The 21,434-nt window shown below is 43.5% G+C and overlaps 6 protein-coding genes across 11 annotated transcripts; 3 read left to right on the top strand and 3 right to left on the bottom strand.

Moving 5' to 3' along the window:
• The first annotated feature begins 737 nt into the window (after positions 1 to 737).
• On the top strand, positions 738 to 3,154 carry Cox10 (Cytochrome c oxidase assembly factor 10). 3 transcript variants are annotated; one of them, XM_031972170.2, is made up of 8 exons: positions 738 to 816; positions 890 to 1,187; positions 1,266 to 1,387; positions 1,468 to 1,735; positions 1,819 to 2,014; positions 2,099 to 2,274; positions 2,388 to 2,705; positions 2,776 to 3,154. In XM_031972170.2, exons 3-8 carry the CDS (start codon positions 1,307 to 1,309, stop codon positions 2,985 to 2,987), a joined length of 1,251 nt encoding a protein of 416 aa, XP_031828030.2. In that variant the 5' UTR covers positions 738 to 816; positions 890 to 1,187; positions 1,266 to 1,306; the 3' UTR covers positions 2,988 to 3,154. The 3 variants fall into 3 exon arrangements, with proteins under 3 accessions (XP_031828030.2, XP_031828028.2, XP_031828029.2); XM_031972168.2 differs by having other exon boundaries at positions 742 to 816; positions 890 to 1,125; XM_031972169.2 differs by lacking the exon at positions 738 to 816 and having other exon boundaries at positions 840 to 1,125.
• Positions 3,155 to 3,694: 540 nt separating this feature from the next.
• On the bottom strand, positions 3,695 to 9,380 carry Dus1 (Dihydrouridine synthase 1). Of its 2 annotated transcripts, none has more exons than XM_031972166.2 (9): positions 9,020 to 9,380; positions 5,753 to 6,034; positions 5,527 to 5,686; positions 5,193 to 5,388; positions 4,855 to 5,103; positions 4,558 to 4,703; positions 4,228 to 4,319; positions 3,985 to 4,143; positions 3,695 to 3,887 (listed from the first exon to the last, which is right to left on the bottom strand). In XM_031972166.2, exons 2-9 carry the CDS (start codon positions 6,032 to 6,034, stop codon positions 3,714 to 3,716), a joined length of 1,458 nt encoding a protein of 485 aa, XP_031828026.1. In that variant the 5' UTR covers positions 9,020 to 9,380; the 3' UTR covers positions 3,695 to 3,713. The 2 variants fall into 2 exon arrangements, with proteins under 2 accessions (XP_031828026.1, XP_031828025.1); XM_031972165.2 differs by having other exon boundaries at positions 9,113 to 9,379.
• Positions 6,041 to 8,266, bottom strand: LOC116425010 (uncharacterized). The gene has a single exon (XM_031972164.2). It carries the CDS (start codon positions 8,232 to 8,234, stop codon positions 6,198 to 6,200), a length of 2,037 nt encoding a protein of 678 aa, XP_031828024.2. The 5' UTR covers positions 8,235 to 8,266; the 3' UTR covers positions 6,041 to 6,197.
• Positions 9,381 to 9,398: 18 nt separating the features above from the next.
• On the top strand, positions 9,399 to 18,161 carry hob (bridge-like lipid transfer protein family member hobbit). Of its 3 annotated transcripts, XM_076369534.1 has the most exons (16): positions 9,411 to 9,667; positions 9,742 to 9,868; positions 9,963 to 10,154; positions 10,301 to 10,552; positions 10,782 to 10,943; positions 11,020 to 11,232; positions 11,308 to 11,575; positions 11,671 to 11,893; positions 12,053 to 12,174; positions 12,254 to 12,559; positions 12,636 to 13,117; positions 13,200 to 15,303; positions 15,618 to 15,862; positions 15,973 to 17,029; positions 17,123 to 17,340; positions 17,419 to 18,161. In XM_076369534.1, exons 1-16 carry the CDS (start codon positions 9,609 to 9,611, stop codon positions 17,701 to 17,703), a joined length of 6,315 nt encoding a protein of 2,104 aa, XP_076225649.1. In that variant the 5' UTR covers positions 9,411 to 9,608; the 3' UTR covers positions 17,704 to 18,161. The 3 variants fall into 3 exon arrangements, with proteins under 3 accessions (XP_031828021.1, XP_076225649.1, XP_076225650.1); XM_031972161.2 differs by lacking the exons at positions 17,123 to 17,340; positions 17,419 to 18,161 and having other exon boundaries at positions 9,399 to 9,667; positions 15,973 to 16,289; positions 16,387 to 16,612; XM_076369535.1 differs by lacking the exons at positions 9,411 to 9,667; positions 9,742 to 9,868; positions 9,963 to 10,154; positions 10,301 to 10,552; positions 11,020 to 11,232 and having other exon boundaries at positions 10,793 to 10,943; positions 11,462 to 11,575.
• LOC116425017 (sesquipedalian-1) lies at positions 17,760 to 18,970 on the bottom strand. Its single transcript, XM_031972175.2, has 2 exons — positions 18,677 to 18,970; positions 17,760 to 18,584 (listed from the first exon to the last, which is right to left on the bottom strand). The coding sequence occupies exons 1-2, from the start codon at positions 18,968 to 18,970 to the stop codon at positions 18,228 to 18,230; spliced, it is 651 nt and encodes a 216-aa protein (XP_031828035.1). The 3' UTR covers positions 17,760 to 18,227.
• Positions 18,971 to 19,398: 428 nt separating this feature from the next.
• Positions 19,399 to 21,277, top strand: LOC116425012 (corepressor interacting with RBPJ 1). Its single transcript, XM_031972167.2, is given in 8 exon segments — positions 19,399 to 19,548; positions 19,629 to 19,723; positions 19,796 to 20,046; positions 20,148 to 20,274; positions 20,384 to 20,515; positions 20,630 to 20,677; positions 20,679 to 20,985; positions 20,987 to 21,277. Coding segments are annotated over 8 exon segments (1,254 nt in total). The 5' UTR covers positions 19,399 to 19,476; the 3' UTR covers positions 21,209 to 21,277.
• The last annotated feature ends 157 nt before the right edge of the window (positions 21,278 to 21,434 follow it).

The raw sequence follows: 21,434 nt of genomic DNA on the forward strand, positions 1-21,434 counted from the left end.
GTCGATCGCCGACTCGTTTGCGCCGCAACCGTATCTGCCGCCATCTTGCAAAAACCGCGGGAAACTTTTCAACGAATTCGATTATCGTTGAATGGTAACGGAATTAAATTGCACTTCCGGGAGCCTGCGATCGTATGAGTGCGATTGAAACTGAGGGAGAAAGGTTGTTTGAATTATTTTGTAAAATCAATAAACATTTGGCGCCTTGTTTGTGTAATGATAATTGGCATTGATTGGAATGGTTAGAATAATGATGTTATCATTTTAGAGTAAGTACGCTTTCCTTTTTTACCTGCGTAATGTGATAGCGACGAGTGACAAGATAGACATCTTATAGGGTTACTTGTACAATAATCTGAAAAATGTGATGGAAAATTTTATGAAAAATAATGTTTCAAATTTGTGTGGAATAATATCTTGAATCTTTATGTTCTTGGAAGATTTGTGTTGAATCACCTCGGGTAAAGCCCCGCAGAACTCATTGGATTGTTACAATAGTTAAATATCTATATGGTTAACATAATCGAGCTGTATATTTAATATTATTAAAATTGCGGGGGATAAGCCTAGCTCAACACATCGTTGTAAATAATCTACGTTGTAACGCCATCTATGATAAAACGCCCAAGTTGTTAAACAATTAGTTCCAGATCTCGATTACTAGATGGGAGAGCAGCATGTTTTAGATATCAGCGATGTCAGCGACATTGTTGATCGACAGAAAGTAAAGACTACAGCCATCTAACGGTGTACAAAATAAATCAGATAAATCAAAATTATCTAATAAAATTGTACGTTATGGAACGTTATGAAATTGTAAATGATTGTTGATTTGATCATGCGGTCGAATGGTGTGAACAAAAAAATATTTACTTTCGATCTCTTTCAGTGTTGCTGTTTTATCATCTCAGACACGTATTGATGCATTTGGGACGGAAGAACGTCTACCCCTTGATGATGATGTTCATGTCGCTGCTTTACACGTTTTTCAACGGAAGTGCGGCGGAGGCACGAGCGACTACGATGATCTAGTGACATTTTTCAATATATTAACGCCTTGCGCGTTTTTTGAGCTCTTATTACGCAACTGCGAAGAAAGTTTGAAAAACGAACATTTATCAAAATGTAAGCTGCTTATTTTTTCGGACGAAAATATTACAATTATAACTTACAGTCAGGTTCATTTGGTTAGACAAAATTTTCATCTCAAATCGGACTAACCAATTGTAACTTTCGCGTGAATTTTAACTTATTCTTACTTTTAGGATGAGGAACATGAGTTATTAGTTGTTGTATCATTTTTATCATGATATTTGTTTCTTACTCGATCAGAACATCTCGAAACATATCATGTTTCTTTCCATTGTTGAGGCTTCCTATTGCAACGGTACGCATGACATTTTCTTTGGATTGTTTTGTTTTTATAACCTTCAGTGTTAAAATTGAATAGTTTCGAATTTATTTCAGTATTCCAAGAGCGTTACGTCAGCCTTAAAAAAGTCACCTGCGCTGAGACAACGTGGTTCGGTTGCTGCAAAGATTTTGCAACCTCGAACAGTATCTCCGGAAATAACATCGATTCGTGAGAGAGAAACACCAATTGTCGTCAACAATGAATCAGAAATCATTGTACAAAAGGTATCTAATGAAAAGGAGCCGGAATGGAGGTGTATGGAGTTGGATTCTACCAAGCTACAGAAACATTGTCTCATGCTATCCAAAATAAGATTAACAAGTAAGGAAATTTGATGTACCTAAGTTAGTTATCTCTGCTCGAACTTTGAGTTCCTATGGGAAATTAATAGTTATTAATCGTAGCATTGGTTATCACGACGACCATGGCAGGATATATTTTAGCCCCTCAATCTTTTGATCCATACACATTTGCAATGTGCTCCCTGGGCACTGGCTTACTTTCGGCAACTGCGAATGCTATCAATCAATTTTTTGAAGTTCCTTTCGATGCGCAAATGTCAAGAACAAAAAACAGAGTGTTGGTTAGAGGTTACATGACGTATGTACGATAAAGGTGTATATTTGAGAACTGTGACAGAGAAACCGAGTAAATTTAACTTTAAATAGAATTGTCTGTATTCAGGCCTGCGCATGCTGTGATATTTGCCACAATGTCTGGTATCAGTGGGTTATGTTTACTTTACAGCGAAGTAAATGGTCTGACTGCAGCATTGGGTGCAACTAATTTGTTTCTTTACACTTTAATTTACACTCCTATGAAACGAATTAGTATACTGAATACATGGGTTGGATCTGTTGGTAAGTTACATTATATCATTATTTTTTCTTGAATAAACTAAAATACGTTTACGTTTAATACAAATTTATTGATTGCACTCGGTGGAAGTTCAAAGTGTCGTAACTATTCTCAGTAGGAGCTATACCACCGCTAATGGGTTGGGCAGCTTGTACCAGCGATATTACGACGCCTGCCGCCTGGATTATGCCTGGTATACTGTATGCTTGGCAGTTTCCTCATTTCAACGCTCTGTCATGGAATTTACGACCAGATTATTCTCGAGCTGGTTATCGAATGATGGCCGTTACAGATCCAAATCTATGCCGTAAAACAGCCTTACGCTACACAGGGATATTAATGGGTCTTTGCTGGTTGGCGCCGATATTAAATGTAACAAATTGGTGGTTCGCCTTGGAGTCGACGCCGCTGAACGCATATTTCCTTTACTTAGGTAGGTCGAAAAACAGAAGGAAGTAAGTAACGTATTGCATTACTTAACGTCATCGTTTCTCACTTTTTAGCGCAAAATTTTCATAAACATTCAGACAGTGCAAGTTCACGGAAACTCTTTCATTTCTCGCTGATTCATTTACCAATACTTATGGTACTTCTACTTGTAAATAAAAAGTACTGGTTCACCGACAAAGCACAAGATACGCTAATGAACGAAGAAAAGCAAAATGAATTTGCTATTCTGCAGCGAATGACAAAGTTGATCGCATCGACATCTTAACCACTCTAAAACGATCTATTTTGTGCCACTTTTGGACGTGATAATCACGAGTCATTGAAATACTCTGTCGTTAGAAACACTGTCGAAATAGGAATCTGTCAAGCGGTTACCGACAAAGTATTTTGTAAAATAGTGTAATGTGTAAATAAAAATAGTTATTTGTTACAGCTGTTGATCATTGAATTCAACAAGTACAATTCAATCGCAATAAAAACAAGAAGGGAATAATGATCTCGTATAAATTTGTAATTGGTATTTAGTGCACGATTTAGTAATTAGAAAAATAATAGAAGATAAAGAGAACACAGACTGGTACGTTTTGCGTACGAGTATAGTACTGTTATATCGTTATAATAGGATTGATAAAACATTGAATTGAATTTTATTTGCGTAGAATATATAATACACTATACGAGAACGCAAACGTTACGTGTACAATTCATTTCCCGCATCTGTGCCGACTATATAGTCGACACAAATTAGAACTGCGCAATGGCAAGAGGAATCATTCACTCGCTCCATCTTATGTTTCAAAGCCGAGTCTTCGTGTCTCTGGAATTCGCCATTGTTCAATCTCTATCGTCGCATTTTGTTTCGCTCGCGTTCTTTGTTTACGCGACGGGACCAATAAGGAGAATCTGTCGAAACGAATTTTTGCTACCACTACCAAAGTCGGCAGCCGGCACAGACGGGAAAGGTCTAGTATACTGGTTTTACAGGGTATCTTTATTCTTTACAAAGCGATATTGTGTCATCCATAATGTTTCTTTTTGCAGCGAATTCTATTGCCATCTGTCTTCTCGTTTTAGTTAAATTTCTATGTCCGACACAATCCAAATTTTTTGTGAAACACTTGTTCCTGCAGCACTGTCTACATAATTTGTAAACGCACTTGAAACCCTGTAAGAAAAATTAACACGCAATTAGTCGAAACGAAACGTTTCTCTCTAAGGGGAAACATTAGATCAGAGAAATTGTAAAATTGCATTTTACGAACCACTGGATTTGGGCAACCGTAACATAAATTAGATCCTCTTTTCGCGACAACAGCTGATCTGTTGGGACGCCGTGCGATTCGTCTAAGTTTCTTCAAGCGTTTTCGCGATATTTCGTTTCCATCCTCATCTGTGAATCTTCTTTTTGCGGCATCGTCCTCCTGTATGAGCGTGGTCCGTTAATTTAAGACTTTAAGAGTTGCGATGCGTCGATTATGTTCAAACGCAATACGAGATAGACGAACCTTTTCAATGGGTGACGATGACGTCTCTTTCTCCTCTGTCGAATTACGGACGTATGGTCGACAGAGCCATGGTGGCAACTTTAGATTGTAGTCTATAATAAAACAGAACAAGAGCTGATCAGTATAAGTACTACATACCTATGTACTTATGTGTACACAGCACGTTGATGGAGAGTAGACACTTAGTAGGAATGCGGATCTAGTTAGAGTGAAAAGAAGGAAGAACGCATGTCTCTTGTGACATGCATTTTCAGGATTAATGTGCTACTCGTCGATACAATCGTACGATAATTAATACCGTAAAGAAAACAAATAGCAGTATGTACGTACCGTTCGTTTGTTCCCGCCACGGGACGTGTCCCTCGTGATAGGATAAATAACGATCCCTCAAAGCGTAGACGACACTTCTGAACGATTTCATAGTAGAATTTCGTGCCAGATTTTCTCTTTCTTCTTTATTCTCTGGTAAACAAAGTCTACTCTCCGGTTAGAAGAATGTCGTATGCACCGTTTATATGATAATTAATGAGAGAACAGTGAAAAGAAAATTGCGTTTCAAAGTTGAGAAACGAAGGTCGAGTTGAGACAGGTGTGGGGTCGTGTGGGATCAAAGAAAGCGATACATACGTGTGGTGGAATAATTTAAAGAGATGACCACGGATGTAAGAAGCCGGAGCGGGATATCGCTCAACTAGATCCAAGTATTCGAGCGCTGGCTCCCAGCTGGGTGGATAGCAACCCTCGAATATGTACGGATTGTAAAGATTGCCTTCCGCGGACATCACCGCTTGCACACCAGTTTCTTCTATACACCTTTTGACATCTTGCAGACATTGTATATTGCCATTAGCGAATACGGGAATCGTGACGGCTTCTCTACCATTTCAAACAACAGACCAATGTGAACGAAGAGAAAAAGTTGATGAAGTTTCGCGAATCGAACCGAGATCGGCTCACGATAATACCTAACCGCTTTGATGTGATCCCAAGAAGCCAATCCAGTGAGCGGTCCCTTCTGCTCTCTGGTACGACCGTGCACGGTGAGTAAACGTGCTCCGGCACTCTCAAGCATGCGAGCGTATTCTACGGTCTTTTCGATTTCCGGAAATACTCTCAGTTTGCAGGTTACAGGTACCCGAAGTCCTTTGCTCAATGTACTCACTGGAACGATAAAAAAGGTGATGATGATGAAGAACTCTGAATCGATGAATTCTTGACTTATGATGATAAGAGAAAAGGAGAAGAGGGTTGATGGTCGACGAGATGATCGCAACCCAATGAACACGATACCATACTGACCGATTTGTCGCAGCAAATCCCAATCGTCTTGTAGAAAAGCACCGTAGCGACCGCGTTTCGCAATCGCTTGAGGACAGCCTAAGTTCACGTCTACAGCGTCGCAGTGTGGCTCGGCCAAAAGCGCCGCTTCCAATAACACACTCGGCTCGTTGCCGCAAAACTGCAACACGGTTGCGTGTTAGGAATAAATCGAAACAATATTTCATGAACGCATGAGATGATTCACCTGAACGATCAACGGCCGATCCTCCCCGGTACTTGCGAGGGCTTCTCGCCGATACTTGGGATCTCTGCGGAAGACCGAGGAATGAAGCATCGGTGTGTAACAGAGATGAGCGCCGTGTCGTCGGCTCAACAATCTCCAGGCCAACTCGCTCGCGTCGACCATCGGCGCGACCACGTATCGCGGACAGCCCAACACAGCTTCCCAAACGTTCTCCGTCGGATTCGCCGGCGTGGAGTCGTCGGCTCGATCGTCCGGTAACTGTTCCGCTGTAACCGACGTCATCTGCGAGGGAAATTGCGCCTTAGTGCGAGCAAGTACAAGTTCGCGGTTGCAGTTACGTTCGTCGAGTCGAAAATACGTGGCGGAATACGCTAGAGTTTCGCGACCGAAGCGTCTCGATGCACAACACACGCAACGAAGGGACGAACGATCGGTTACTCGAGAGTCAGATTCCCGTGGACGTCGAGGTGAACCGATCGCGCTGAGGAGACGAGTACGCGAAACGCGGCGACTGGACGGGACATCGAGCGGAAACGGGTAAACGGGGTGAACGGGGTGAACGCGGCGACGCCGGCTTCGACAGGTCCGACTCCAGAATAGGAGACAGCTGGATGGACTGAGCCACGCGCGAATTCATCTTCAGTCTTGGCTTCTTCCGAAAGGAACAAGTACGCCGTATCCGAGTGTGCCCGTGATTCATGAACCTCTTCGACGCCGACGAGGAGCCGGACAGTCTCCTCTGCCGACAGCTCGAAATCTGCTCGTGGCGTTCGTGTTCGGGGGAACGCAACGGAGGCAGTCGGACGGACGGCGCACGACACGTGGTGGTCGCAGCGGAAACGGAAACAGGAACTGCGGTCTCTAGAACGTCGACGTTGACGTCGACGGTAACAGCGACGGCGACGGCGACGGCGAGCGTCTCGGCGACAGCTTCTGAAATAGACGCGTTCGCCTCCTGTCCCGCGGGACACGCGTCGAACATCCAACGAGCGGAATTCCCGGTGGATGACCTCGTTTCCGAGTTGGTCGATCGACGTCTGCCGCTTCTCCTCAAATACGTCCGCAGGAACTTGCCTATCCTCTCGACGGTTTCGCAGGAATTCGTCGGACGGACAGTCGAAGGGTCACTCCCAGAATTCCGTTGCTTCTTCGATCCGTCGACCCTGTTCGTCGACCAGCAGCGAGTAGTCAACGAATTCGCAGCGGCGAAGCAGCAAGAGACCGGCGACGGTGTCGACGAGTCTACGAGCGCCACGGAATCTCGGAAAACGATCGAGTGGTTACGCTTCGCGCGCGACGGCAGTTGGGACGGCGGAGACGGCAGTCGAGTCGGCAGTCGTGACGGTACTTCCGGCGATACTCCCGATGGTACCTCCGACGAGAACTCTATCGAGGACTCGTCGCCGGTCGTCGACTGGACCTTGTAAGAGAAGCAGAGTCGGAAGTTCCTGCGTTGGTCGTTCCGAGGACGACTTCTCGTTTCCATGGTCGCTCGATCGAACTCCTCTTCTCGCGGACCTATCCGCTTCTCAGGGACGGCGTGCCGGCTCGATGTCTTCTCCTCGGTGCTCGCGTTGACAGCCGCCTTCCGCTCGCGTTTGTTGCGCACGTACTCGTACGTGGTCAAGCCTAGGCACGCGATGTAGCCGTGGAAGAAGCATAAGTGAATCAAGAGGATCGCCGCGATCGCCGACAGGATTCCGATCGCGGAGATCAAGAGGATGGACACGGTGTCCGAGACCGGGGCGATGGAGAGAGCCGCTCGAGCCGCGGTCGCGGAGGCGATCGCCGAAGCAGTCGTGGAAACGGTGAAGCTGGTCTCGGTAGAGGCGGAAGGGCTCGTAGCGGTCGCGTTCTCCATGCTAGCGTCTCCCTCTTGGCTCGCCTTGTTGGTAACCAACGAGGTCAGCTCGGCCGCGGAGAGGCCGACCACGCACAGGCTGGCCAAAATCGCGGAGATCAGGCAAACGAGGAAGGCGGAGTAGTTCCTCGCCCCGATGCAGTTATTCAGCCACTTGCAGTGGTGGTCGAAGCGGGCGACGCATTTGTTACAGATCGAGCAGTGCTTGGTCCTCTTGCTGTCGGTGGTTATGTTGCAAAGGTGACACCGGCCGTTCTCGATCACGCGCGCGTGCTTCGTCCTGTCGAACTCCGGCAGAACTTTGTTCACCGGCTGCGCCCGGACACGGGGATCCGCTGGATCTAACAACAAAACAGTCAAGTGGGAGCAGAAGTGCGCAAAGAAGAGGACCGCGATCGCGCTAGAGAGAATCAGCCGTAAGCCCGGCTCGAGCAGCGGCGTCAGTACCGTGAATGTGTTTACCGCGATTACCAGGATCACGATCCAGCCGATCACTTGCTGCGGGTGCAACGGCAACTGGAGCCCGTGCACGCGTCTAAACTTTCTGCGCTCCGGCGTTATGAACGCGTTCTCGGCCGAACACCATCTCGATACGATGCCCTTTGCGCTTTCGTTTCGCATAACGAGTCTTTCCCTCGCCGAGCCTTCGCATCGGGGCTCTCTTCAACATTACCCGTTGAGACTGCTGTTCGCCGCTGTTCTCCGTGAACGCCCTTCCTTCCCATCAACCCTTTCTCCGTTCCTCTATTTCCTCTCCGTTTCGTTGCTCCTTTCTTCGACTTTCATGCTTCGTTTCTTTATCTCTCTGTCGACCACGTTCCGTCGTTTATCGTCGCATCTCGTTGGTCCGCGATCTCTTCCTTTTCCGATTTCAGAGTTCACGGCTCGACGGATTGCACGAGACGCGACCGCTCGTGTCGCAACGTCGAAACGTCGAAACACTGAGGCGTCGAGACGTCACGCGTCTACTCGCCAACTCTCGGGGAAACTCGGTCGGCCAACCGTTCAACGGAATGCGACTGGTGATTCGCGACCTGCGGCCAATTCGTCGAATCGATACTCGCATGGCAACGTCGACGCGGGGACGTCGATGTGTCTCTCGTACATTGTACGAATGACGAATGATATGTCACCGCGTGGACGCTGATAATTTCTTGTTTAAATCCGACTCGTTGGATATCGACGTGTTCAACTGTTTTTCTATCGATTCGGCTGAACGCCAGCTTTCTTTTCCTCGTCGCGTCCCGTCTTTCGATAATCGAGTCTCAGCTGCGTTCTGTTTTTAACGATACGCTCTAACCCCCTCGATTCTTTCAGCCCCTTCGCGTGATCATTTTTTGACGTATATGTATTAGTTTTTAGTAAGTTCTCTATGTGTATACTTATGAAGGTACTCAGGTACTTACGGTGATATCCTGCTCGTCACTATCGTTACGCGCATATCGAGATGCGTACGGTTAGACGATAAGTTAACTGTTTTTTCGTAGTATCGAACTAACCTTAATTCCGTGATCCAATGTGAAGGTTAACCGTGAGATTTTACTAAACTTCAATGTACAGGCATCGACACAACTAGAAAATATACGTGGTTTCACGTGTTAGTTTGAAAATATGCTCAGGTCTCGCACAACGTGTCGTGGTCCGATCGTGTTTCTATTTTCATAATTTTTGTCGATTCGCGTAAATTTCGCATCGATGAAGTAAGCACAAGTAAACATGTGGTATGTCGTCGTGTATCGTGTATCGGTGACTTGGAAGTGTGCATTCGCGTGCACTATCGAGAACGTGATATCGATAAGTCGGCGCGTTTCAAGCGGAGAGTGACAGTTCGAATCGATCGATTGTCGATACTCATGTTTGTTCGCAAGGTTCTAATAATGGTAGTGGTTTTCTAATGTGACTGTCGATAGATCCGTTTGACTCGTTCAGCTTTCTTTATCGGAAATTTTCTACTGTCAGCTTTTACAATTTAACGACGATATGTGAGCCGCAAAGATGACTGGATTGATCGTCTTTATAACTGTTTGCATCGTTTTGTATTGCAGTTTCACCTGGTAAGGTTAAAGATCGATCTCACTTTAGTCTCATTTCTCCGATAAGAAATAATTTTATAACAATTCTTCTGCAGGATAATACCTAGACTACTGGCATGGTTGGTCAAGAGACGATACAAAATTTATTTACGAGTCGGTCACATTTCGTTACCGTACTTCGTACTTCGAGACGTAAACGTTTCAAAGAATGGATTTACATTGGTAATGTTCGCGAATGATTGAATGTCGACGTTATCGCGTGATTGAAAGGAAAATTTTATTCAAACATGTTTTAACGAGTTCATACCGATTTTAGCAAGTGGAGGAAATAAGTATACGGAGCAGTTTATTTAGCAGTGATGTAGCAAAGCTTTTGGCTGTGATAATGAAGGATGTTCGGATAAACAAGGACGTTCCAACAAACGTGCCGTGTTTGCCAAAGAAACCAGTACATCCGTTGGATTTTCGAAATAAAAAGATTCCTCCGATAATCATAACATTTGTACAGGTATTACATTTATATTTATACATGTGCAGTCCAAGTTATCTGATATCTCAACAGGTGACCACAGTATAAACAATGTAGGATGAATGAGAAACATTAGTTATTGATTACATGACTATTGTTTTTAACTTTTCCATTAAATGTTTCAGTTTATGGCGGTACACATAGAGAATTTAAGCCTTTTGGTGTTGGGTAACGGCTGGCTTGCAAACGGTAGTGCAGAAAGTCTCAGTTTAGATGGTAGCGTTGTCCATGGAGCACGTACTCTTCTTGGGTCTGCTAGTGTTATAGGTGGTGCAATGAAATTATTACGACATGCGTCTGATGCGTGTCTCTCGCAAATATCGTTTGCGGGCACTGCGGAAGCTACGCTGAAAGCGCACGGAGAACTTTCAGTGGAGGTAAGGAATAATCTTATTTCATACGTCAATGCTTGCATGTTTGTACAGTTTTATATGAACATTGCTTGGACCTTGGTCGTAGTGTTATACGATATTATACGGCGGTCCAAAGATTTAGTTCGATGCTTTGAGTGGTAGCTGTTTGTGTTCAGCGCATTTAACGGATGAATCAAAACAGCTGTTCTGTGAGAGAGGAATGAATTGAAATGAAGCAGGATCTAATTTATAGAAACTGTACATCGGAATAATGCAGACAGAGGGTTCTGGAGGTGCGGATTTAGTTACGTTCTTCAAAGATAAAAGTTCATTAACCGACTCAACTTCGTATTCGAGCGCGCACGTCGACTCTTCCAATGATTTATTGCCACGATTAGCACCACTCATACCGAAGGTAAAGTTCATGGTATCTCATTCTGAAATCGGATCGGAACTTCATTCGCGTCGTCTCGAAAATGAATTGTCCGCAGGATTTTATGCTGAAAATAGGCAATTCTTCCGTGATCATGGGTAAAGAAGACGGCATGGTACTTGGTTTAGAAGGTACAATGAAGGGCCTTCAAATTAACACGAAATTCCAACCTTGCAACTTTCAATTAAATCTCACTTTAAATTTGGATGGTTTGTCCGTTCGTAGCAAACTTCCTATTTTGACGCTACGTTCGTTGTTAATAAGTTCAAAGGTATTATACCTGTACACTTTATACAACGTATCTGTCTGAATTTTATTTCACTTATTCGAGTTGCGTTCCCTATAGGTGGATCGGAACATTTTACAAATCGCGACGCAAATCAATAACCTTTCGATTATTTACGATCATAAGGATTGGGAGACAATGTTGTGCAGTGCCGATCACGAAATTTCAAGGCCAGTAACTGGCATAAATTTCAAGAATAAATTACCATGGTTAGATGTCCGAGTGAACACCGAACTTTACGATTCTTTCCTGAGCGTTAAGTTATTGGATGTCGACGAAGTTTCGTGCGGGGTGGCTCATATGAAGTATTCGCTAAACACTTTGACAGGTACAAATGCGATGCACTCATAGATACCGTTTTCGGTGCCGTATCAACTTTCACGATACAAGTAAAATCTAACAGAAAATTGTTTGATCCGATAGACGTGACCGACGGTTGGAATACGGAATTGGTAGTGGAATCTTTATATTGTACTTTAAACGGTTCCAGTACCGTCACTTCGGAAACATCCCATCGATGGGGTACACCGTTGTCCATCGGAGTACTGTTGGCTACAACGCGTACCAATGCTATTGGAATCGCCGTCGATGCTCTCGTCGCCGAATGGAGTTTAGAATTTGCAAGGTTCCTCGAAGAAGCCTTCAAGTGAGTCAACCGTCGAGTGCATTATATTAACGCTATTTCACTGTCACCGTTGCAGAACTGTTACAGAATTGTCTTTACAGTAGGACTATGTTCTCGTAATTTATCATTTTCCCCAAATAGACGTTGGTGAACGTAAATTTCCGATTATTCTTCTTATAGGTGTTACCAAAGGAACAGAAGAACCGATTCAACGAAAAAAGATAATCACGGTTCGGATAATGTCACCCAATTGAATCTGAATGTTACGAACTGCAATTTATTTTTTATCGCGGAAAATAATCGTACGTATGTGTACGTATAGTGTGTGATCTTCAAAATCTGCACGGTATCTAGTTGTATAACGGTTTTATTCATTTTTAGTTTCTATTATGACACGCTTGGATACAGCGAGCTTTGAGCACAATGCGAAACGTTTAGTAGCCGTTGCAGAGGGTGTGAGTGCGATAACTCTGAACAAAAATGAGCCGATTGTTTGCCAGCACGCTCAAGCATTAGTTCATCCGTTCCTAGCCGTAAGAAAATGCAAAGGTGCCGTCTCATCTGACACGATAAATATCAGTTTAGACGGTACCAATTTGACTTGGAGTCCAAATTTGCATCTACGACTTTTACAACTTTGGTTGGAGTCTGATGATTTTCGCTCGATTTTAAATCGAAACGTCGAAGGTATTTGTACAACTTGAAATAATTTAATTTATTTACTTCCGATTTTTTACGGGGGTGGGGGGAATTTTGTCGGCAGGCGAAAAGGAGCAGACTTCGAAGCGGAAGCGAGCGTTGGACGTGCTGGCTACGGGAGGCATTACTTTATCGATAGACATTTCCCCGAAACACTTCTTGGAACTTTCGTCGGATCAATTGCGTTGGTCGGAAGGGGAATGGAGGTTGAACTACATCCGCATCGCGTTAGATATGGCCGATATAATTATGATAGAGGGATTCGAGTTGGTCAAAGTGACGGACAATGAAGAAGTCCGCGTGGAACGGCAAAGTAATGAAGGTTTCGAGCTAGAGTGGAATGAGACATGGGCGCTCAATGTCGAATCGGTGAAAGCTTGTTTCCCATACGAGCATCAGTTCACCGACGCGATACAGAATGAACTGTTCAGTATAAGGAAATGGTTGAAGGAAGTTCATTCCTCTTCACACGGCAGGAATAGTGACAGAGGAGAAGGAGAAGGAGAACGAAAAAAATCATTGTTGCCTTGTGATTTAATAGTAAAGGTAGGTTTCATGCGTAGGTATCACTGAATAAATCCGCTGGTAAAAATCAATCGAAATTGGTGGAGACTGAATGTGATTGCAGATCAAAGAATGGGTGTTCGAAGTGAGCGACGATCCGTTCGAGGTACGATTGCGAGACAATTACGAGCTCCTAGAGGACGAATACAAGGAAAGTTTGAAAAGGCAAGCGATGCTCGACGCGAAGGTACAAGAACTTTGTCGAGCTCACTTGTTGCTGCCACAAGATAAAGTTGAAGAACTGTACGCTAGCTTGTACAAGAAGAATGCGGAGATTTACGTGCAACGCTGGAAACAGATGCAACGTGCTGGTCCTGCGAGGACAAGGCTGTTCACGTGGTCGATGCTGGACCTAGAGATACTTATATTGGCCGATCCGTCGATTAACGGTACGGAGAACGCCGTCAAGGCGCTCCGGAAAATGGACGCGAAGACGCCTTGGCCCGAGGACGGCCTCGAGTTCAGCGCGCTTTGGGTTCGCGGGATCAGTTTGAAATGCGCGGAATGGAAGCTGCAGCTGAGAGACTTCCCACAGCCTTTATTACTGGTCGAGAGTTTGAGCGTATGGGGCAGGCTGGCAGGTGCCGAAGCGCTCGCACCTCCCCGGGCCAGGCGCACCGTGCGAATCGAGATTGGTGCACCTTGGGAAGACATTGTCGTCGAGCGAGGAATGACATCGTTGAAGTATTACCATGATCTAAACTGGGACATCGACAAGTTCAGGTACGCGTTCGGTCCGTGCTGGGAGCCAGTGATAGCTCAGTGCAACCTTAGCTTCGAGAAGATCATACATCCGTCGCGAGATCCGAGTCCTCCGTTACCTTTCTGGGACAAGATGCGACTGTCCCTTCATGGAAGACTGACGCTCTGCGTGAAACAGCTGACGGTGTTACTGCACGGCTCGTTGGATCCGTACAACACCACGGAAGAGATGGAGCTGACGTGGACAGGATTGGAACTGGACTGGACGCAGGGTCGGATAATAGTGAAAGGAGATTTGGACGTGTACGTTCGCACGGCGAGTAAATACGACGACTGCAGGCTGCTCCACCTGCCGAACGTGCGGCTGAGCATCAAGTTGGCTTGGGTTTGTCTAGGTGACCCGCGAGACCACCACGCTGCGATTCCTTGCGCTCCAGACAGACTACCCGAATATTCGAGTAACCAAGAGCACGATTCGTTCAGAGCGTTCCGCTCGCAAAACTTGAACGCCAGTTTGTCGCTCGAGACGAAGCCAACCGGGTCGCCAGCGCTCAGCAGTGCGCCGACGGCGTTACTTTACGGCAGCACCCTCCGGTGGTTCGAGAATTTGAAGCTGATTCTCTCCGGGGCGACCAGACCGACCAGGAAAGGGCCTCTCTTCAAGAACATCAGGCCCAGGAAGAAACAACTCAGCCGACACTACCGTAAGGTTCGACTGACGTTGGCGTTCCATCGGTTTCACGTCAGCTATTGGATGTCGTTCGCGATGCAGCGTGGCTTCGAGGTGACCGGCGGCAGGGTGGCCTGCAGCAGCGAGCACAACTTGTCCTTGCACCCGATCGACGACGATTTGATTCATCGGCCGCGAGCCGAATGGTCCGTCGTCTACATGAACTGCGAGCTCAGCGACGCCGAGATCTGGTTGAAGAGCGCTCTTCAGGAAGACAGAGAGACCGCGTCGTTGCGACAGCCGGTCGAAAAGTGTTATTGCTTGAGCGTGGCTCGCGTCAGTTACGGCAGGGAGGCGATGGTGATAGGAGTGAGCGGAGGTGACACTCCTACCCATAGATTGGTCGTGCACGATCTGAAAGGGGCTTGGACCAAAACGAACAGGGACGTGGCGTTCGCTCTCTTCGATTCCTTCATCAAGACCCAGCAGCTGAAGAAAAACTTGTCGACCTCCGCGTTGAAGGGCTTTCACAGAGAGAGTTCGACCACTCCGCATAAAAACCGAACCAGATCGACCGATCCGCAAACTGCTGCGCTACCCGCGCAGATCAACTCTTCGTCTGCGAGCAGCAAACCGCAGCAAGGAGAAGCTGTCGGGATGCTGCAGAGATTGATAGCCGAAGCAGCGAACAAACCGGTAGCGTTCAGCGACGATCTCTCCGTGCAGACGAGAGGTCAACAGCTCCGTGGGCTAGCAGCTTGCCATCAGGACGACGTTCTGCACAAAAATTGGCTGAGTACGAGTCGTTTCATCACTTTCCTAATTTCTACGAGATCACTCTCTTATTTTCTTTGTATTCAAAGATCAAATTACCGTTCCATGTTTTCGTGTTTCTATATTAACACGCTGACTGCCACGGGAATCAGCGTTTCACGTACCACTTACACCTTTGTAACAAAGATAGACAAGAATAATTATCGATTATTTGCTATCACGATTATTGCGTTACGATATTAGCTACTTACTCACGTATTGAATATTTCTATTCGACGTCGGTTGCCTTATGAATCATAATTGTTAACACGTTAACATTCGCTTCCATCGTTTCAGTTGCCCTGGTCAACAGTCAGGTATTACTAAAGGGCATCGAGACACGCGGCTACGTGATTCTATCCGCGGCGAAGGCGGAAATATTGCAGAGGATTCATCAGCCGGTCTGGAAGGAGAGAACCTTGGTGACGAAAACAACGTGGGTCGGTTCCTTGGAGTGTATGCAATACTACGCGACTGTCAGTGCGAATATTGACGAAAAAATCGACGACAACATAATGTGGCTGACGTTAGACAACATTCAGGTGAGTTGTACGAAGGTAACCAGCTGGCCAGGCTGTCTCTGTTCCGTCTAATAATCTGAAACGAGGTGAACAAATTGTGTTAACTGAATGACGGAATTTATGAAACAAAGGAAAAAGATTCAACGGTGATCGCCGGTTTGCCGGACATACCGGCGCTGGTAGGTTCCGGGCAGAGCGTCGGCGGAGTCGTCAGTCAGACCGTTGGAGGTGGCGGTGGACCGCAACACCAGCTGCAGCGGATCGTCTCGAGGTGCAAATGCGAATTCTTTTACGTCGGGTACGGTCAAGCCCTGGACGTCGGTTCCGTCGATCAAGTACCACCGCCGCCGAGGGAAGAAGTCAGTCCGTGGGAAAGGAAGGAGCTCTCCGCCGCTGATGCGTTCACCTTGATGCACCACGACTTAGACGTTTGCACGAATTCACTCCAGTACGCAATGATTCTCGATATTGTGAACAATTTGCTGCTTTACGTAGAACCAAGAAGAAAAGAGGCATCGGAACGGTTGCAGAGAATGAGATTTCAGTTACAGCTCCACTCGATCGAAGATCAAAAACGGCCGATTCAACAATTACAGAACACCGTGCGCGGTTTAGTAGCCAAACTGAGGAGATTAGAGCGTGAAACGTATCTGGTTCAGAAAGCTCTCGCGGAGAAATCCAGCCCTGAGTTGCTCGCCGAGATGGAACGATTGGAGGCGAGAGTTTTCGAATGCAAGGAACAATTGGCCGCGAAAGCGGAGGAACTTGACGTTATGTTTAGCTGTTACAAGGAAACCACCGCGCCTGCCACAGCCTCCACCACTTTGAAAGACAAACCGGCAGCGGTTGCGAGAGTCGCCGAGATTTGCTTCAAGCACGCCCAGTGGAGATTGACGGATGCCGACGGACAATTGGGAATCGCTGACCTTATCTTAACCAATTTCTTGTATACCAAAACCAGCAAGACGAATGACTCGGTTGAACATCTGCTTGAACTGGGCTACGTTAGAATGACCAATTTGCTACCGAATCAGATTTATACAGAAGTTCTGACTCCTACGGAATTGCAAAGCAACATGCCCGTTGACAGGCAACGAGCTCTACGAGTCTTTTGCAGAGAAAAAGCTCCGGTGGCTGGTATATCCGTGAAGGAACACTTCGAGATAAACGTGGTGCCCTTGACAATAGGTAACTTGGAACATTCTCTTTTCTTTCTTTCATTCTCTGTCCACTCGCTGACTTTAAGACTTTCGTCTTATGCTACTATTAAATGTCATTTAGGATTGACCAAAAAGTTCTTCAACACTATGTTGAAATTTTGTTTCCCTGAGAGAGATCCGGAGGGAATAGAGGAGTCACCCGCACCGCAACGGGATTCCTCATTTTACGTGCCGATCGAAAGAAGAGATGATGTGGAGAAAATGAAGGAGAGAGCAGACAAAAATAAATTATTTATATATATAAAAATTCCGGAAGTACCAGTTCGGGTATCGTACAAGGTATGTCTAATGTCTCCTTTTTATTTCTCTTTCCTTTGTTTTTTTTTTGTTTCATTTCATTTATTTCGTTTGTTACAGGGAAATAAGGAGAAAAATTTAGAAGACGTTCGTGACTTCGCTCTTGTAATACCAACATTGGAGTATCATAATGTTACTTGGACATGGCTTGATCTTTTATTGGCTATGAAGAGTGATTCTAGACGTGTAATATTGAGTCAAGCTATTAAGCAAAAGTTGCAAATCAAGCCACGAGGCCCACAGGAAGAATCTGCCCCGCAAGAAGAAGATAAAGCTCGACTTCTGTTAGGTGCTAGACATCTGCCAGGAGACGCGAGGAAGAAGGGCGTATTTAAATTTAAGTAGTTCATTTTATTTAGTTCTGATTTATTTGAAGGAAATCTTTCACAAGACAAAAAGAATGATGCTCAAATACTTTTCTATTTATTTCTATTTACTCTGTACAGTGATAAAATAATAAAATTCAACCTTGACCAATAGAGAACTCCATCGGTCGGTTTTACGTTCTAACAAAGTTTGCTTTGTCAAATTAATTATAAATAGGCTGCTTGAAAATGTTTCTTATTATACATTCTTACTTAATTTTTGTATGGCTCTATATCTTTGTTAGATGTATTTACATGCAAAAGCAAAGCTAATACATTGGATTTAATTTAATGAATTGAGTACATACACTAAATTATAAGAAAAGGGATTGTATTTCTGATTTTCTAATTAGAATCGCAATTCATCAAGCTATACTATTATTATATTTCTATTAAACATTTTCATATTATAAAAAATAAATGAGAAATTCTAATAATGTTTCGTAAGTACAATTATTGTGTTTCCCGCTAAAATATTTACAATTTACATCCCTTTTAACACTATTAGAGAGTGATCAAGGGGGCTTCTGCATTTTTACTTGCATGCCTCCATTCATTTAAATCTGCTAAAATTCTTCTACCATACGTAGTGTGCAGTTCACGAAACGTTATCCTAGTTCTTGGGACATTTTCTGTTCTACCAGGAGCAGATCTCACGCTTTGCGAACGATGATGAGATTCAGGTCTGTTAAATGGGTTGTGTCGTTGCCTTGGTGGGGCTTTAGGAGATGGAGAGGGGGCTACTACCATAGTAGTTTCTTCTTCTGCAGCATCTAGTTGCCTTTGTAATTCAGCCACCATTAATTTCATGTAATCATAACTCGCGCAAGCCAAAGCCTTCATCCATTGTTCCATAGATTCCTAAAAATTCATAGTATGTATATTAGTAAGAGGTGTTATAGTGCCCATGGGATTCAATGGTTTTCAGTTTTTACAGATATTGTTTAGTTTACCTGGGATTCAGCAGCAAGAGCATAGTTTCTATTATTCGGTCCATGAAATACAATTTGAAATCCAAATTGTTCTTCATCTTCTGCTAATTCAATGGTACAACCTTCCAAAACTATCATACCTATTGGCTCTTTGTCGCCACGTCGATCAAAGTAAAATAATATATTTCCTTTGAGAACAAACCATCGCCTTTGGTAGCCGCGATTTAATTCACCGCGTTTGTTCAACCAACCTTCGCGATCCACCGGCGTAGCCGATGTCGCGAATGCTACCATATTTTTCTCGTTTATTTTCATTGCATTTGAAATTGTATTTTGAAAGTGTTTCCTTTCCTTCCACCTCTCCTTGTTATTTCGATACCTCTTGTTAGTAAGAAGCTCCTCCTTTTTAATAGTGCTATCTAAATCTTCGTGATTCAAACGAATGTAATCTTACACGTCAAACTTTGCATGCTTATGATTCACACGTTTTTAGTAATATCTTGAAAATTTACAACACATAATTGTTAACCGTCTTCGAATCAATATTTTTTTATACGTATATTATACCTTTCTTTTTCTTCCCTTTCACTTTTTCAATATTTAATATTTACGCAACTCTGTTTACACGCTTACACAACATCGATGTGAACTTGTCACGGATGTTATATTCTTGCATCTAACCTTTCTTGCTAGACAAGAGCGTTACGTTACAATGGAGAGATAAACGTCACTCGTTTGTAGAGTACCTACATGTATTGTGTCAGTTATTACGTACGGAAACCTTAATTAAGTGACAAAACGAACCGATCTGTAACTACAATATGGGGAAAGGATTTAATAATTACATGTGTAAAAAGTTTTTTCACCCAGCTTCTCGAGACAATTTGAAACGAGTAGGTTCCTTTCGTTAAATTAAAATATAGGTTATTTATATTGTATGCGAAGATTAAATTTGCAATTATCATTTTTCTAGGTATGGATGGCAGAACAGCAAGCTGAAGCTTATAAGAAGAAACAAGAAGAATTACGTGTTCAGTATGAAAAAGAACAGGATTTACATAATAACAAGTAAATAAGATGTTATTTCCCTTATTACTATTTTGGAGTATATATTGTTAAATACTCCCTTATTTGTTGCAGAGCTTTATTGAGTAAGGAAAGCAAAGATAAACTTAGCGTAAATTTCATGTATGAGCCCCCACCCGGTGCAAAAAAGGAAAGGGAGAAAGAAGATAACGAACCAGAGTACAAATTTGAGTGGCAACGCAAGTACAATGCTCCTAGAGAAAGTTATTGTAAAGGGGATAGTGAAATTAGAGATCAACCATTTGGGATTCAAGTACGTAATGTACGTTGTATAAAATGTCATAAATGGGGACACATAAATACAGGTTTGTACAACTTACAAATAACTATTATAAAATGTTAAATGAGATCAATGTAAGCATATCTGAGTAACGAAGTAGCATTTATTAGTACATTTAATTTCTAGACAAGGAATGCCCTTTGTATAGTCAAGCTATGAGTGTAGTGATGGCAAATAATTCTCAAACACCATCTGCTCCAGATGCTCTCACTTTAGTACAACAGATGAGAGAAGATGGCTTGGCTCTAAAAAAGTATGTTTTAAGTTGTCTTGTTGTTGCCAACAACTATAGCTGTTTTTGCACTTTGTATCTTTGCCAGAGATGAGTTCCTCTGTTGTAATCGAATTTCATTCTTTTGTAGGTCGGCGCTAAACGCACAGCAACATTTACGAGTTCCTGAACACGAGCATCTTATGGTTTCGGACGACGAAGAGCAATCGGAAATAAAATTTTTGAAAACTTTATCGAAAAAGGAAAAGAAAAAATTGTTGAAGTAAGTGCTCTTACTTCATATATATTTTGAGCACCGATTCTTCGCGTAGTAACAAATATTATTTAACTGTAGAAAACTTCAACAACTGTTCTAATAAATATTAATTAATTGTAGAAAACTTCAACAACTTGAGAAGAAGACCAAGAAAAATAAAAAGAAGAAATCAGGCAAAAAGGAAAGAAACCAAACGCAGAGACAGTAACAGTGATACCGACAGCAACAGTAACAGCAGCGTTACAAGTAGCAGTAGCGATAACACTGTTAGCAGTAACAGTAGGAGAAACAGTAGCGACAGTAGTAATAGTAATAGTCTGGACGTTAATAGCGTGGACAGTAATAATTATAATATGAATACCTTTGATGCTAAAGGTTCTAGTGTTCATTCGTTAAAAGGATCTAAAAGAACGCGAAAACATAAACATAAATCCAATTCCAAAGTATCGCGCGATGAAAGTGCGAGTCATTATCGAAGAAAGGAAAAGTATGAAGAAAGAAAAGGATAAGGCAGATGACCGAAAGAGATACAATAAAATTGAATATAAGAAAGAAGAAAATCATAAGAAATTACATGAATATAATGAAAGGAAAAGTAAAAATGGAGACTCTGATATTCGTAAAAAAAGAAAAGTCGAAGAATATAACGAAGAGAGAGGTAATGAAAGGCGAGATAAAAAACGAATCAAACGATCTTAAGAATAATTATCTTTCTTTGTATATTTAATGTATACAATAAATTTTTATTAAAAGTAACATATATATGTATGTATGTAGATGCATTTCTTAACGATAAAGAATTACTAAAGAATTACAGAATAAATACAAAGAGAAATGAAGTGCATTCGCTTTTATATAATTGTAAATAGAAGAAAGTACTACAAGGTAACGCGAACAACGGTTTCACTGTTATTTAACTACCTAA

This window comes from Nomia melanderi, chromosome 7 (genome assembly GCF_051020985.1).
Source record: "Nomia melanderi isolate GNS246 chromosome 7, iyNomMela1, whole genome shotgun sequence".
Taxonomy (NCBI): Eukaryota; Metazoa; Arthropoda; class Insecta; order Hymenoptera; family Halictidae; genus Nomia; species Nomia melanderi.